A 17,289-nucleotide genomic window follows, 5' to 3' on the forward strand; every position below is an offset into this window, starting at 1 on the left:
CCGAAGTAGCAGAGCGAGGGAGGAGGAGGAGAAAGGCGGGGAGGAGGAGGAGGAGCCCGGCGAACCAGTCAGAGGGACTGGTGGCTCCAGCGAGTATGCAGCCCCGGGGGGAGCCGGCGCTCTAGGCTGGGAACCCGTCAGCCCGCCCACCCGCCCGGCGTCTTTGGCGCCCGCCCGCTCGCCGGCCCGCGCCCAGGGGCCTGCTACACCCGGAGCTGGGGCCGCCGCTCAGGGGCGCTCGGGCCAGGGGCGCCGCTAGGGGCGAACCGGCCGCGCCTGCAGGCTGGTCCCCTGCGCCCGCGCCCGGGATGCCGTTCTACAGGCGCACGGTGGTGCCCCAGCGCCTGTGCCCGCGCAATCCGCCGCAGCCGCCGGCCGAGCTCCGCGACGTGAGCCACCTGGCCGCGCTCAGCCTGCTCCGGCAGCTCGCCGACCTCTGTGGCCACTCGCTGGCTCTGCTTGAGGACCTCGAGGGGCACCTGCTGGCCCTGGGACGCCGCACCGACAGCCTATACGGGCGCACCGTGCGCCTCCGCCGCCGCCTTCCCTGCCGCCTGCTTGGCCCGGAGGACGAGGAGGAAGAGCTAGGTAAACGGCGCCAGGCGGCTCGTGGCCCCGCGTCTACCCCGCCTCTGGGGGCGCCATTAGGCGCCCAGGTCTGCACCCACCCCGTCACCGCCTCTCTCCGTCCCTTCCCTCCCCTCGGGGAGTGAGGGGATCCCGTTTTCCTGACACCCCCCCCTCCCCGCCGCCCTACCGCTGGAACTTCCTGCTCCTGGACCCGGTCGCGCCATCCTGAGTGACCCTGTGCCCTCGGGGCTCCCGGCACTGGGGTTGGCAGCCGCCTCCTGGGGATTTGGGAAGCGGGGGCGCGGGGTCCCTGGGTGTCGCTGGGACCCGGACGACATCGGCGCCACCCCCAGGCCGGAGGCGTCCCCATCGTCGCGGCGTCGGGAACCAAATGTCCGCGCTGCTGGCGTCTTTGCTCCGGTCTAGGAGCTCGGCCACTTCGGAAAGCGCGCTGGAGCCGCCGGCCACCTACGCGGCGGCAGGAGCCGGGAGGCAGTGCCTACTAGCTTTAAATCTGTGCAACTTCGCGCTGCAGCGTGAACGCAGCTCGCAATTGAGTGCCTAGCGCCCTCCCGCCTGCTCCTCCAGGCACGTTCAGGGCTGCTGTGTCGGGTAGTGGCTGGGAAGGGGGGAGGGGAGACTGCCCCCGCCCCCCCCCACCGCTGGGGTCAGGCGGCACGGATTTGCTGGTGAGAACCTTTTAAAGGAACTGTCATCAGTTTCCTGAAGTGCATTCACTTTAGGAATCAGCCATGCCTGAGAAACGTCAGGTCCCAGTGGTGCCGTTAATGAGCACGCAGGACCCGTGAGAGGGTAGGCGGGCAAGGCGAGCCCTTGTCTTTACTACTTTGGATCCCAACACTTTAAATGGGGGATCCTCTACGTGGAAATGCAGTGCCCCCTTAGAGTATGGGACTTCTGCTGAAAGCAAGGGGACTGAATATGCTGGAAATGCTGACCACAGCTGGGGCATGCCAGGTACCAGGGCCAATCGGTGCCTCCAGAATGTTAGGGGAGAGGAGGAGCAGTGTGGCCAAAAAGTTTCAGATGGAGGCAGAAGATAGCTACTGGGTGACTTTTGAAGGCAAGCCTCCAGCTGCCTTGGGAAAGAATTGCCTGAGTCAGCCCCTTTCTGTTACAGACCCCACCCCATCTACCCCCTTCCAGAAGGACAGGAGTCAGAGGCCCCTGGTACAACTCTTCATAAAGGTCTCTGACCTCTGAGGTAGATGGCTGAGATGGAGAAAAATGAACTAGGTCCTGTGGGAAAAGGAAGGTGAGCCACAGATGGAATGTAGACAGGGGACATGGTGGGGCCCCAGGAAAGCTCAGTTAACAAAGGGGGTAAGAAGGGCATTGTTTTTTTTATTTTTCAGGTTTTTTTGAATTTTTGCTGGGGTCTCACTGCTTACCGGGATTAGTCTAGGAGAAATTTGGTAAGTCAGTTTAGGGGAGTAGTTTTCGAAATCCCCGCACAGCTTGCAGAGAGCCACCTACTAAGTTCAGCAGGGTAAGTCAAGGGCAGGGAGGAGGCTCTGCTTTTCCAGCTCGTACCTTCCTGTCCGCTGAGTCAGCGAGCTCTTTCCATGGAAGGGAATGGCTTCACCAAGTCACCTTGGACCTAACCTGTTCTGGTGATCTGTTGAGTTAGAAAGAGATGGCTTTATGAAATGGGTATCTTTTAGAGGAAGGGAGCAATTCTTATGTTGCCTTTGGTTTGGCTTCTTGGAAGTTTGTAAGAGCTGGGAGAGTGGCCATCTCTCATCGTCAGTGTGGCCTCTTGCCTTTGAGAATGTACATGGTTTGCTTGGCTCAGAGGCACCCAGGGGATTGCTGCATAAACGGAACACAAAAGTAAGCTGGCAAAAAGGTCTGATTTTCCATTTTCTGGTCTAATAGCCCTACTCTCGACTCCCCTTGAGGTTCCCAGTGCACACTTTTCTCTTCAGGAGCTGTGATTGTGTAGCACTTAAATTAGGCCTTCTCAGCAATGGTCTGAGCATAAGTGCCAAATGCAAAGAGAGTTGGGGAGCATAATCAGTGCACCATCTGGCCACCCCCTCCTCACTCAGGCATAAGCTTCAACAAGGTGTTCAGCAGGCTGAATATTAGATTTTGAACATAAACAAACAAAAAAACAAGCATGTCAGGTCTTGCCCTTTTTCCTTTTCTATACCCTTTCCTCCTAGCACTCCCCCTCTTTACTGGGGTCAGCACTCCTGGCCGGCATGTTACCCTACATATTCTCCATCTGGCTGGATTTACCCCAAACTCTTCCTCTAGGTATTTCTTTCCACCATGAGGGCAGGAGAAACCTAGGAAGGAGGGAGGAAGGTTTGGAAGGGACATGGCCAGAGTGAATGACAGCTGACAGCAGCTTGTAGCCTCCCTGCAGGGACAACTTGGCTGCCACTGATGGACTGAGTAGTGGCAAGTCAGATTGGCCCATTGCCTACACTCTGGGCTGGGACCCTGAGTAGCAGCAGGGGGAGAACAGGGAGAGGAGAGAGGTGGAGGAGGAGAAAGTGGATGCTAAAAGAGTATAAGGTGCTTCTCTACAAAATCATGGGTCATACCTGAACCACCTTCAAGGTTACAGGGGTAGGACTAGGCTGGGCTGGTTGCCTGGCAACATCTCCCCCCTCAAGGCTGTTCTTTGGTAACTTGAACCCCTTTGACACTGCCCTAGAAGGTCTTGTAACTGGTATGGGGTGGGGGACGGGGCCAGGAGGAGGAGAGGTTGCACTACAGGACTGAACCAGACCCCTCTGGTTGTGGATCTGTGGCAGTTGCCACACCCTAGTGTGACCCTGCCTATAACTTGAGTTTTTTCCTACTTCTGGCTTTGTTTTTTTTTTTTTTTTTTTATTTTATTTTATTTTATTTTTTTAAATTTTATTTTGTCGATATACATTGTAGCTGATTAATGCTCCCCATCACCAAAACCTCCCTCCCTTCTCCCTCCCCCCCTCCCCCCAACAATGTCCTTTCTGTTTGTTTGTTGTATCAACTTCAAATAATTGTGGTTGTTATATCTTCTTCCTCCCCGCCCCCCGGTTTGTGTGTGTATGTGTGTATGTGTGTGTGTGAATTTATATATTAATTTTTAGCTCCCTCCAATAAGTGAGAACATGTGGTATTTCTCTTTCTGTGCCTGACTTGTTTCACTTAATATAATTCTCTCAAGGTCCATCCATGTTGTTGCAAATGGCAGTATTTCATTCGTTTTTATAGCTGAGTAGTATTCCATTGTGTAGATGTACCACATTTTCCGTATCCACTCATCTGATGATGGGCATTTGGGCTGGTTCCAGCTCTTGGCTATTGTAAAGAGTGCTGCGATGAACATTGGGGAACAGGTATACCTTCGACTTGATGATTTCCATTCCTCTGGGTATATTCCCAACAGTGGGATGGCTGGGTCGTATGGTAGATCTATTTGCAATTGTTTAAGGAACCTCCATACCATTTTCCATAGAGGCTGCACCATTTTGCAGTCCCACCAACAATGTGTGAGAGTTCCTTTTTCTCCGCAGCCTCGCCAGCATTTATCGTTCATAGTCTTTTGGATTTTAGCCATCCTAAGTGGGGTTAGATGGTATCTCAATGTGGTTTTGATTTGCATTTCCCGGATGCTGAGTGATGTTGAGCATTTTTTCATATGTCTGTTGGCCATTTGGATATCTTCCTTAGAGAAATGCCTACTTAGCTCTTTTGCCCATTTTTTAATTGGGTTGCTTGTTTTCTTCTTGTAAAGTTGTTTGAGTTCCTTATATATTCTGGATATTAATCCTTTGTCAGATGTATATTTTGCAAATATTTTCTCCCACTCTGTTGGTTGTCTTTTAACTCTTTTAATTGTTTCTTTTGCTGTGCAGAAGCTTTTTAGTTTGATATAATCCCATTTGTTTATTTTTCCTTTGGTTGCCCGTGCTTTTGGGGTCGTATTCATGAAGTCTGTGCCCAGTCCTATTTCCTGAAGTGTTTCCCCTATGTTTTCTTTAAGAAGTTTTATTGTCTCAGGGTGTATATTTAAATCCTTAATCCATTTTGAGTTGATTTTAGTATACGGTGAGAGGTATGGATCTAGTTTCATTCTCCTGCATATCGATATCCAGTTATCCCAGCACCACTTGCTGAAGAGGCAGTCCCTTCCCCAGTGAATAGGTTTGGTGCCTTTGTCAAAGATCAGATGGCAGTAAGTGTGTGGGTTGATTTCTGGATTCTCTATTCTATTCCATTGGTCAGTGTGTCTGTTTTTATGCCAGTACCATACTGTTTTGGTTATTATAGCTTTGTAGTATAGCTTAAAGTCAGGTAGTGTTATGCTTCCAGCTTTATTTTTTTTGCTGAGCATTGCTTTGGCTATTCGTGGTCTTTTATTGTTCCATATAAATGTCTGAATAGTTTTTTCCATTTCTGAGAAAAATGTCTTTGGAATTTTGATGGGGATTGCATTGAATTTGTATATCACTTTGGGTAGTATGGACATTTTCACTATGTTGATTCTTCCAATCCAAGAGCATGGAATATCTTTCCATCTTCTTGTATCCTCTCTAATTTCTCTCAGCAGTGGTTTGTAGTTCTCATTATAGAGATTTTTCACCTCCTTGGTTAACTCAATTCCTAAGTATTTTATTTTTTTGGTGGCTATTGTAAATGGGCAGGCTTTCTTGATTTCTCCTTCTGCATGTTCACTATTGGAGAAAATAAATGCTACTGATTTTTGTGTGTTGATTTTGTATCCTGCTACTGTGCTGAAATCATTTATCAATTCCAACAGTTTTTTTGTAGAGGTTTTAGGCTGTTCGATATATAGGATCATGTCATCTGCAAACAGGGACAGTTTGACTTCATCTTTTCCAATCTGGATGCCCTTTATTTCCTTCTCTTCTCTGATTGCTCTGGCTAGTACTTCCAACACTATGTTGAATAGGAGTGGTGAGAGTGGGCATCCTTGTCTAGTGCCTGTTCTTAAAGGAAAAGCTTTCAGCTTTTCCCCATTCAGGATGATACTGGCAGTGGGTTTGTCATATATGGCTTTAATTATGTTGAGATACTTTCCCTCTATACCTAACTTATAGAGGGTCTTTGTCATGAATGAGTGCTGAACTTTATCAAATGCTTTTTCAGCATCTATAGAGATGATCATATGGTCCTTGTGTTTGAGTTTATTAATATGGTGTATCACATTTATTGATTTGCGTATGTTGAACCAACCTTGCATCCCTGGGATGAATCCCACTTGATCGTGATGAATAATTTTTCGTATGTGTTGCTGTATTCTGTTTGCTAGTATTTTAGTGAGGATTTTTGCATCTATATTCATCAAGGATATCGGCCTGTAGTTTTCTTTTTTGGTTATATCTTTACCTGGTTTTGGTATCAGGATGATGTTTGCTTCATAGAATGAGTTTGGGAGATTTGCGTCCGTTTCAATCTTTTGGAATAGTTTGTAAAGAATCGGTGTCAATTCCTCTTTGAATGTTTGGTAAAATTCTGCTGTGAATCCATCTGGTCCTGGGCTTTTCTTTGTTGGGAGCCTTCTGATAACAGCTTCAATCTCCTTTATTGTTATTGGTCTGTTCAGATTTTCTACATCTTCACGGTTCAGTTTTGGGAGCTTGTGTGTGTCCAGAAATTTATCCATTTCCTCCAGATTTTCAAATTTGTTGGCGTACAGTTGTTTATAGTAGTCTCGAATGATTCCTTGTATTTCAGATGAATCAGTTGTAATATCGCCTTTTTCATTTCTAATTTTTGTTATTTGAGTCTTCTCTCTTCTTTTTTTTGTTAGCCATGCTAATGGTTTGTCAATTTTATTTATCTTTTCAAAAAACCAACTTTTTGATTCGTTGATCTTTTGAATTGTTTTTTGGTTTTCAATTTCATTCAGTTCTGCTCTGATCTTAATGATTTCTTTCCGTCTGCTAACTTTAGGATTGGATTGTTCTTGTTTTTCTAGTTCTTTAAGGTGAAGTGTTAGGTTGTTCACTTGCCATCTTTCCATTCTTCTGAAGTGAGCATTTAATGCAATAAATTTTCCCCTCAATACTGCTTTTGCAGTATCCCACAGGTTTTGGTATGATGTATCATTGTTTTCATTAGTTTCAATAAACTTTTTGATTTCCTGCTTGATTTCTTCTTGGACCCATATGTCATTAAGTAGAATGCTGTTTAATTTCCATGTGTTTGTATAGTTTCCAGAGTTTTGTTTGTTATTAATTTCTAGCTTTAATCCATTGTGGTCTGAGAAGATACATGGGATAATTCCAATTTTTTTGAATTTACTGAGACTTGATTTGTGACCTAATATGTGATCTATCCTGGAGAATGATCCATGTGCTGCTGAGAAGAATGAATATTCTGAGGTTGTTGGGTGGAATGTTCTGTAGATATCTGCCAATTCCAATTGGTCTAGAGTCTTGTTTAGATCTTGTGTTTCTCTACTGATTCTTTGCCTAGATGATCTGTCTAATATTGACAGTGGAGTGTTCAGGTCCCCTGCTATTATGGTATTAGTGTCTATTTCCTTCTTTAGGTCTAATAGAGTTTGTTTTATAAATCTGGCTGCTCCAACATTGGGTGCGTACATATTTATGATTGTTATGTCTTCTTGATGGATCAGTCCTTTTATCATTAAGTAGTGTCCCTCATTGTCTCTTTTTATGGTTTTTAGTTTAAAGTCTATTTTGTCAGATATAAGAATAGCCACTCCAGCTCGTTTTTCTTTTCTGTTTGCATGGTAAATCTTTTTCCATCCTTTCACTCTTAGTCTGTGTGAATCTTTATGGGTGAGGTGGGTCTCTTGTAGGCAGCATATAGTTGGGTCCTGCTTTTTGATCCAGTCAGCCAGTCTGTGTCTTTTAATTGGGGAATTTAAGCCTTTAACATTAAGAGTTGTTATTGAAAGGTGTTGATTTATTCCTAGCATTTTATTGGTTGTTTGGTTGTCTTAGGTGTCTTTTGTTCCTTGCTTTCTGATTTACTGTTTGGTTTCTTTGTTTGTTGGTTCCTTAGGTTGTAGATAGTGTTTTTGTTAGCTTGTTTTCTCTTCATGAATGCCATTTTTATTGTACTAGCGGGTTTAGATTTTTCTTAGGTTTTTATGGCTGTGGTAGTTATTTTTCAGGAACCAAACCCAGTACTCCCTTGAGGATTTCTTGTAAGGGTGGTCTTGTGGTAGTGAACTCCCGCAGTTTTTGTTTGTCTGAGAAATATACTATTTGCCCCTCATTTCGGAAGGATAGCCTTGCAGGGTAGAGTATTCTTGGCTGGCAATCTTTGTCTTTTAGTATTTTGAAAATATCATCCCATTCCTTTCTAGCTTTTAGGGTTTGTGATGAAAAGTCTGATGTTAACCTGATTGGGGCTCCCTTATAGGTGATTTGACGCTTCTCTCTTGCAGCTTTTAAGATTCTCTCTTTGTCTCTGAGTTTTGCCAATTTGACTATGACATGTCTTGGAGAAGGCCTTTTTGGGTTGAATACGTTTGGAGATCGTTGAGCTTCCTGGATCTGAAGATCTGTGATTTTTCCTATACCTGGGAAGTTTTCTGCCACTATTTTTTTGAATATGTTTTCAATGGAATCTCCATTTTCCTCCCCTTCTGGAATACCCATGACTCGGATATTTGAGCGCTTGAGGTTGTCTGATATCTCTCTCAGATTTTCTTCCATGTCCTTGATTCTTTTTTCTTTCTTTTTGTCTGCTTGTGTTATTTCAAACAGCCCATCTTCAAGTTCAGAGGTTCTCTCTTCAACTTCGACAAGCCTGCTGGTTAAACTCTCCGTTGTGTTTTTTATTTCGCTGAATAACTTCTTCAGTTCAGCAAGTTCTGCTACATTTTTTTTCAGGACATTGATTTCCTTGTATATTTCCTCTTTCAAATCCTGTATACTTTTCCTCATTTCATCATGATGTCTAGCTGAGTTTTCTTGTATCTCATTCAGTTTCCTTAGAATTATCACTCGAAATTCCTTGTCAGTTATTTCAAGGGCTTCTTGTTCTATAGGATCTAGAGTATGAGATTTATTAACTTTTGGTGGTGTACTTTCTTGATTTTTTGTATTTCTGGTGTCTTTTTTTTGGTGTTTATTCATTGTTGCAGGGGGTTTCACAGTCCACCGGTTTAAGACTAATGACTAACTAGGATGTTGCTGTGGTTGCCAATTTGGTATGGCTCCCGCCGTGACTGCTCAGTTGGCCTCTAGTGTCTTGTGTGTGTGGTTGCCTCGGGTCTTGGGCTTCTCCCGGGAGCCACCTTTCTGGTCAGCTTGGACTCTGCTGGGCTGGTGGATCACGTACCTCAGGGTGTGTGATCTCTGTTGAGCTTTCACTTTCTGTACAGGACTTCTCCCCGTTCCGTGTGCTCTGGCCCAGGCTGTTAGATCATGCAGTGGCGACCCCACCGGGTGTGTGGTTTCTGTCGAGACTCCGCCTCCCTGGCCGCACGTCTCCCCCCTCTGTGCACACTGTGCTGGGCTGGGGCGTGTCTTCTGCACCCCTCGTCTATCAGCTGGGCCTTCAAGACCCTGCTCAGCACCGCCTCGCCCAGGAAGTCTACCAGGTTTCTGCTAGGCACAGACGACCGGTCTCTCTGGGTGCCTTTGTAGCACTGTGTAGATCTTTCTCGGGTCTTGTTCACCTTTGTATCCCCCCGGTATAAACCGAGTCTAGTGCCCGCCTGCAGCCTGCTCTCCGGCAGGTTCAAGCGGACCTGGGAACTCTCCTACCGCACTATTCCCAACCAGAAATTCGTTAGGCTTTTTTCCAAACTGGTGGTCGCAGAGAGGGTATCTGCCTCCCAGTAACAGGAAGTTTACCGGGGCTTGAGTCCAGGGTGTGGTGGAGTGACAGTCGGCCCGCCCGTACTTCCTAGCCCTCCCAAAACTGGTCGGGACGCCCCACACCCCCAGTCCTGCCAGAGAACCGCGGAGGGAGTGGGAGAGGAGGTCGGCCCGCAGGGTCCGGAAAGCCCCGCGCCAGGCCAAGCAAATGGGCTCAGTGATGGCCGAGCAGGGCGGAGCTGCCCGCACCTGGGCAAATGGAGGCAGCACCGGGGCAGTGAGTGGCCTGGTGGTGCAGGTGGAAGCCGGGTGGGCATCCACCCCCCGAACAGAGCTGTGCCAGGGGTCACTCACAGTGCTGTGCCAGGTCGGGCGCTCACTCTGTCTCTGGTTTGTTGCCTTCCCAGTTCTCGGCCGCTGCCGCCTCGGGCTGTTCAGTCGCGGCGCGGCTCGGGCACTCCCAGGAATCTTCTTTAACGCCGGCCTGAAACCTCGAATCCTGAATAGGGCAGCTGGCCGCCTTCAGTGCGGCCCCAGCCTCCGGGATCCTGGCTGCATCCACAGCAGCCCTGGCGCCGTGTTCCCTGTTTCAAGACTCGCTTTTGCAGCTAAGAATCAGTTCTTTTCCTGCTCCACACTTCAAAGCTGTTGCCTGTAAATGAGGCAGCCTCTCCTGCCGGGGGCAAAGTGGCGTTGAGCCCCCACGACCGGCCAGCAGCAGCAGTCCTCCCTTAAGAGATGGCCAGAGGAAGGTCCACAAGTTTCCCGGCTGCCTGAGGCCCAGTGGCCACCTTTTCCACCTCAGCTACTCCGCGCTAGCCGCCGCAGCCGCCGCCATCTTGAAACTCCTACTTCTGGCTTTGAATGTGACCCGTTTTATGGCATCCGTGGCCTGTACTCTGTGCTCTTCATCTCAAGAATGGTAGGGTCAGAGCCAGTGGGAAATAGCTCCATGTCTGCTGCCATATGCTGAGTCAATCCAAGCTTTCCCACTCCTCCCTCGGAGATCTATTTGATGTTTGTAGGTGCTTAGGTGAGAATTACAAAAGCAATCAGGCCATTGCCTAGGGGTATAATATCTCCTTTGCGATCAAGGAAGTCACTGAAGCACTAGATAACTCTAGGTATGTTTAATAACACTGGAGAGCTATCATGTTACACTAGCTCATGAACTTGCTGTGGGAAAGATGCTGTTGCTTCTTGCAGTTATTTTTGCTTGAATACAGCTCAGTTTGGGTCCATGGTGGAAACTCCCTCTTCATCTTTATGTAAAATTCCTGCCTCTTTATTTTCTAACTTTGTGGCAACTCTGGCTCCAAATCAGAAAGGAGAGCTGGCTTATTTATGTTTAAATCATGATTCCATCGCGAGGGGAGACTGTTGTAATCTATACAGAGATGAAAAAATGAAAACTGCACTTCTTAGACTGCAGCCAGTTTGCCATCAGATGAGGTGTTTGTAGGCCCTGAGTCTGACCTTCCTTGCTAATGAGGAGGGGAGATGGTCTCTTAAGTGGGGTGGAGCAGGGGGGATCTTTGGAGACTTGAAACAAACACTCTGCCTGGGCTCACTTTGTCTCTGTCTTACCTGACATCCCCAGAGGCCCTTGGGACAGTGGGTTGACAGAATGGGGAAGGGAAGCGAATCCATTTTCTCTTTTATTTTTTTCTTTCCCTGCCCCCCCCTTTCCATTTTCTTTTTAAATACCATGAAATTCCTGGTCTGCTTCATAGTATTTCCATGTGTTGAAAACATCTTCCCTGGAAATTTGGATACCAAAATGTCCACTAGAATTTCCTCCACTTCAGAAACAAGAAATTTAATCTTCTCCTTTTTTAGACAAGTGAACAGCTAAAGCCATAAAAGTGTCAGGATGTTGGAATGGTAGATTAAATAGGAGAAGATTCAAATTATGGCTCTTGGGCTCAACTTTGACCTTGATGAAGTTGATTAGGTTACAGGAGGAGAGTGGTGCGTTTACGGCATCTGTTCCTGTAGCTCTCTAACTTGGGTGGAGTCCGTTCACACTATATGGCATGAAAAAAAAATTCAGTCATTAACTTGTGAGTGTTGTAACACCTAACAACCCAGGCCCAGAAAATGGAAGGGACCTGTCCAAAGGCTCCCTGCCGTATCAAGATCTTCAGTAGCCCTGAATGCTGAAATATTTTAGTGCCTCCTCATGTGTAATTCCAAATGAAAGCAATACTAAACCTTCAAATAACATGTTACTTTTTTGAAATGACTCAAAGCTCACGTGTATGTTGAAATGAGAATAGCTTCTTACTAGATTCTTTCTCTCTCCCTCCCTTGTACTTCTGTTGTTGCTGGCCTAAACATGTATTTAATCTGCGTATTCGGGAATGTGGCACTGGCCAGTTCACACAGTGGGTCAGTGACAGGAGACCTCAACCTAAAAGCCAGGCCTTCTGACATCCAGGCCGGTGCCCTGCCCTCTGCAGTGACACTAAGTTCAAGGTCAGTTGTTCATTGAGAGTCACTGCCTTGGCATTTTCTCAAGCTGGAACTTGTCCAGGATGAAGAATGACTCCTGCTACCTTTAGTAATTGAGGGATGCTTGCTTTAAAGACAGGCTCCTTGGGGTTTCTGTAGTTGGGAATTGGGGGGCGAGCTGGGGCTGGAGAGGAGGAAAGAAGGTTAACGTTGCATCACAGAGAGAATAGGTGGGAAGCAACAGCCTCCCTTGTTAAAACAAGACATAGTCTCCTTTAAGATTTGAGTAGAAAACTGCTCTGGGAAAAGGATCTTCAGGTGGGAAGGGGAGGCTGAACAGTGACCCTGACACTGTCCTTTGAAGGTCACCTTTTCATTGTGATCCCTCCTGATCTCTCTATCATCTATAAAGATGCTCTTCTTCCTTGTAGCTTTCTTTCTTTCTTTCTTTCTTTTTTTTAAAGATGACTGGTAAGGGGATCTTAACCCTTAACTTGGTGTTGTCAGCACCACGCTCTCCCAAGTGAGCTAACCGGCCATCCCTGTATAGGGATCTGAACCTGTGGCCTTGGTGTTATCAGCACCACACTGTCCCAAGGGAGCCATGGGCTGGCCTTCTCCCTTGTAGCTTTCAATCCAATTGTGGACACTACTCCCCACACACCTGCATCCTGACTCTTTTCTTATTATAGTAAAGTAGAGCCTAGTTGGCATTTCAAAAGGCACTTTTATTTAAAACCAAGGGAAAGGGGAAAGTAAAATTATTACCCAAAAATGTATTTAGCAGACACGTTTCCAAGGTGTGGATTTCTTATCCTTTAGTACTTAAGTAGCTTAACAGGCTCACTGGCTTCACTGCTCTATACCCTTTCTGAAGGCCTCAAATCATTGTTTCTTCAGATTATTATTTTCTAGCCTTGAAGAGTAGGCACAAGTTTGTCTGGGCCCTGTCTCACCTGAGTGCAGGGTGCTAAAGATCCAGAGGTAAATAAGACCTTAGTCTCTCCCCTCAAAGAGCTCCCAGTCTGGGTGGGGAGGCATCTCATTTCCCACCACATCAGCACGTGATGCCTGGACATGGGTCATCCTCTTCTCCAGGTGGGGGAGAGCTTGATAACTGGAAAAAGGACCCCAGTTCACACCCCAGAGGATTCTTTCATTCAGTCTGGTTTGGGGTCCAAGGATGGAATTTGGACTTTTAGAATACCCTATGGTAAAAACAAAAACCAAACAGTGACAGAATATTACTGTGAATTCAGCAATGCTTTTAATGAATTTGTAGTTTTAAACATAATAACCTTGGATTATGTTTTGGTGGATCTGCAAACTCATGGACTTCTTGTGATAACTCCATGGCCCTCTAGAGTCTTCTACCCTCAGTTGGGAACCACTGGCCTAGCCTTCCTGGTTGAAGTCATCAGCTCTTCCCTGCTCTGTAGAATTCCTTGATTTCACTCAAATAAGCCCCCGTTGAAGTTTCCAAGTTAGAGTGCACAAGATGGCAATATCTTAATAGACAAGGCTAAATGCCAGAAACAGGAGGTGTGTTGAATAAGCATTTGTACAAGCAGCTTGTGGCAAGGCACTCTGAGTGAGAGGCGCTGGGTCTGGTCATGCACAAAACCACTAGGTATCAGTCAGTTAACCTGGGAGGTTTGAGCAATCAGGCAGCTCTCCCTCTCTGCTGTCCTCCTTCCTTTCTTCCCTCCCTCCCTCCCTCTCTTTCTAAAATGTAAGCTCCTCCATAAAATGGAAGCTCCTTGAGGGTAGGGATCTTTATCTGTTTTTACTGCTGTGTCTCCAGCTCCTAAAACAGTGCTTTGCACCTAATAGGCACTTAATAAATACCTGTTAAATTGAATTCCTTCCTTCCTTCTTTCTAGCCATCACAAATTTATTGAGCACCTGACTCTGGGCATGGCCCTGTGCTGGCTTCTGGTGATAGAGAGATGAACTAGAATGCAGGCCCACAGTCCAATGGTGAGGGCAGCGAATCATATCACTGTGGAGATGAGCCTAGGGTATGTAGGGAAGGCAGGAGAGGCACACATAACTAAGCATGGAAGCTGGGAGAAGCTTCCAGGAGGGTGTGATGTCTAAGTTCTGAAGGATGACCTGGAGCTGGCCAGTTGAAGATGACAGAGGAGGGAATCCTGGCTCAGGAAGTAGCCTGTGCAAGGCCCTTGGTATGTGAGAGAGCTAGCACAGGTGAGGAACTAACTGGGAGTGGTTCGGGAGGAGAGGGAGCAAGGTGTCTCCTGACTTAGAAGGAGCCCCTGGTAGAGGTTGGGTGGGGAGTCCCTCACATCCTGTTTGTTGGTTAAGGAACTGGATACTGGAGAGTCTTGGGAAGGTTACAATGCATGGTTAAAATGAAGATGAAATATTAACTGTGGATTTTCTTGATCTACGTTCAAATTTTCATTTTCCATGGGCAGATGAGACCTGGGTAACCTCAACCCCTCCCTGCTTTGCAGAGCCAGGTCCTGTGCCTTCCTAAGAAGGCCAGACCAGGAGGGGCTCCAAGCCACAGTGAAAAGAGAAAGCAAGAGTCTACCCGCCTATGTGTCCCTGGCTATGTGTATTTAGTTGCTCTCCCAAGCTAAATATATTATTCATGCCCCTGCTTTTCTGTGAGTGGGGACATTTGAGAGTTGACTATATCTTGTATTATTATTTTTTCTTTTTAAATAGTGTAGATTCTTCAGAGTGGTCTGCAGTGCATCTAGGGGAGAAATCAGAAAAATAGTTTTTTCTTTGGAAAATGTACTCAAAGAGGAGATGAGTTTTAAGAATATATCAGCTGTTTTTATTTTGACTGGAATCATTTGCTTCTGAGAGCAGTGTAGTTAGCTGCCTGACAATTTATAGTCTGATCCCCATTATCTGCAAAATACCAAACTCAGATTATTCTCCTGGAGTAGGAGGCCTGAGGTGACTGAGGTCTCCTTGCAGTAATATCCTCGGGGGCTCTCTGCCCTTGCAGGAGGCAGTGTCTCAGAGTTGTTAGCAGTACAGGCCTTGTTATAGTCATGTACTGTATGTCTCCTTTGACCCAGTAATTCCACTTCCAGGACCTTATACCAAAGAAATAATTGGGTATTGTGGGGAAAAATGTGCAAGGATTCTTACTGCATCTTTTGATTATTTATATTAACTGGAAAAATGAAAATAACTTAAACATTCAATAACAGGGGAGTTATATAAATTTTGCTAGGTCTATGTGATAGAATAGTATATAGCTATGAAAAACCATTCTGTAGACAAATAAATAAGGATATGTGGAAATGCACAAAATAATGCTAAATGAAAAACCAAGGTATAAAATTTCATGTACAATATTGTCCAGAATGAAGCACACACACAGACACACATAAAAAAGAACTGGAGTGGTATATGCCAAAATGTTAACAATGGTTTTCTCCAGGTGATGGGATTATGGAAATGCATGTTATTTTTTTCCTTATATTGTTCTGTCTTTCAAAATTTCCCAGATGAACATGCATTATGTTTGAGAAATGGAAAGACACAGTGTTAAGGAAAAGTATCTTGGGATTTGGAATCAGCAATTGTGGGTTTAAGTCCCACTTGCCTAGAACTTATTAGCTGCCTGTGATGTCTCTGAGCACAGTTCCTCATCTGTAAAATGGGGTTAACACTACCCAGTTCAGAGGGTTGTTGTGAGGATCCAAAATAATGCATGTAAAATGCCTGGTGCATAGATCACCATCACATACACACCATCACTAAATATTAACTAGGAAGATGAAATTCCATGAAGCCCTTTGAAATCCCTCGATGAGGGTACTGCCAAGACGAAGTTATAATAAGAATGTTTCCTAGACAGCTCCGAATTGCAGCCATCCTTCCATTTTCCAGAATACATAAAGAATGCTTGTGTGCCCACGGAGAAGCTGGCTGCATCTAGCTTTTGAGACTATCAGCTCATCTCTCCCAACCCGAGGATTTTCCTTTCCTTTGACTCCTCCCTTCATTCTACCCCACTGACATCTGTTCACTGCCTTGCCAACCAAGGGGGAAAACATTCTCTGGAACTGAAGCCCAGGCACCACCGAGAGTGCTGGCAGCTATTAGATGTTTATTGTCACAGAGAATATGTGGTGCTGGCTGACCACGGAACCCGCCAGGCTGGGATGCCAAGGAGGGGCTTTAATGAAGCAGCAGAGGATGAGTGCAGGCTGAGCAGCCAGGCAGTGTCCCCCGTCTTTGGGCAGAGCTCTTGTCCAAGTGTCTTGCTGGCTCTCTGTTCTCCTTCCTCTCAGGATATCTGCATGGTTCCCGGCTGGGCTCACCACTTTTACAGAACCAGCCTGGTTTATGGGTGAAGAAACACCTTCTAGCAAACTTTATGGGGCCTAAGGGTGTTTCAGTGAAGTATTGAGCAGTCTGCTTGAGGGTCCAACATGCCTAGCTCTCACCAGCATGGATATGGAATGAGTAAACCCTGAGCTGAGAGCCGGGCAGCCTCAAGGTCATGGGCACACCTCAGCAGTGTCTACAAGATGCCCAGATCACCAGGCAATTCAATCATCTCCCGGGGTAGAATCCTTCACACTGCTTGTCTGATTGTATTTTTCATTTTTTAATTACAGCCATAAACTCATATAGATCCTGGAGAGCTTTAAAAAATTACTAGTGCCGTGGCCCCATCCCATACCAATAAAACCAGAATTTCCGGGGGATGAGGCCTAGGAACCAGTATTTTTTAAAGGTTCCCAAGTGATTCTTCTGTGCAGCCAGGGTGAAGAACCCCTATTATGTCATAGACTGTTAGAGCTGCAAGAGACCAGTCCAGAGTTTCCCAATTTATTTGACCATATAATCCTTTACAAGTAGATTGTTATAATATATTTGTGGATAATGAACTTGAACTATAATGCAGGTTTATCAGCACCGCACTCTCCCGAGTGAGCCACGGGCCGGCCCTGTATAATGCAGGTTTAGATTAAAGTAAGTGACAAAAAATGATCTCAGAGATGAATTAATTGCAAGCAGTAATAATGCAAAGTTAGGTAATATACTTTTTAACTTTATAACAGAACAAAGGAAATTAGAAAGATGAAACCATTTTATTAATAAAAGGAATTAATACTTGTATATGTTAAGGTAAAGTAAAACATCTTTTGTTTTACATTTTTTGGTTATAATGTCATCAGAAACCACTGAAATTTTAAATGAGAACACTATTTTTCTTTTCTTATGTCATAGCCACTTACTATCACCATATATTACTGGGTTGGATCCCTACATCAGGTCAACCTCAACTTTTCTTTGCAACAGAATGTAAAGATTCCACTATGCACAGGTTTGTTGGAATGCCGGCAAGAGGAAAGAAACTTCCACTTCATAATAGTGTTCCGAGTTAGGCTATGCCAGAAATCACAAATAGAAGTTGAAATGGTTGCCTATGAATCCACATCTAGATCGGACTCCGTTCTTTCCTGCATTCTCTGAT

At 45.8% G+C, this 17,289-nt stretch overlaps 1 protein-coding gene across 1 annotated transcript in view; it reads left to right on the forward strand.

The window, feature by feature from the left end:
- Nucleotides 1-308: 308 nt before the first annotated feature.
- NHSL2 (NHS like 2) overlaps nt 309-17,289 on the forward strand; it is a 257,048-nt gene continuing 240,067 nt past the window's right edge. Inside the window, exon 1 of the mRNA XM_063083669.1 lies at nt 309-588. Within this exon, the coding sequence (XP_062939739.1) occupies nt 309-588 (280 nt within the window). The remainder of the gene's footprint in view (nt 589-17,289) is intronic.

The sequence above is a fragment of the Cynocephalus volans genome, chromosome X, assembly GCF_027409185.1.
Source record: "Cynocephalus volans isolate mCynVol1 chromosome X, mCynVol1.pri, whole genome shotgun sequence".
NCBI lineage: Eukaryota > Metazoa > Chordata > Mammalia > Dermoptera > Cynocephalidae > Cynocephalus > Cynocephalus volans.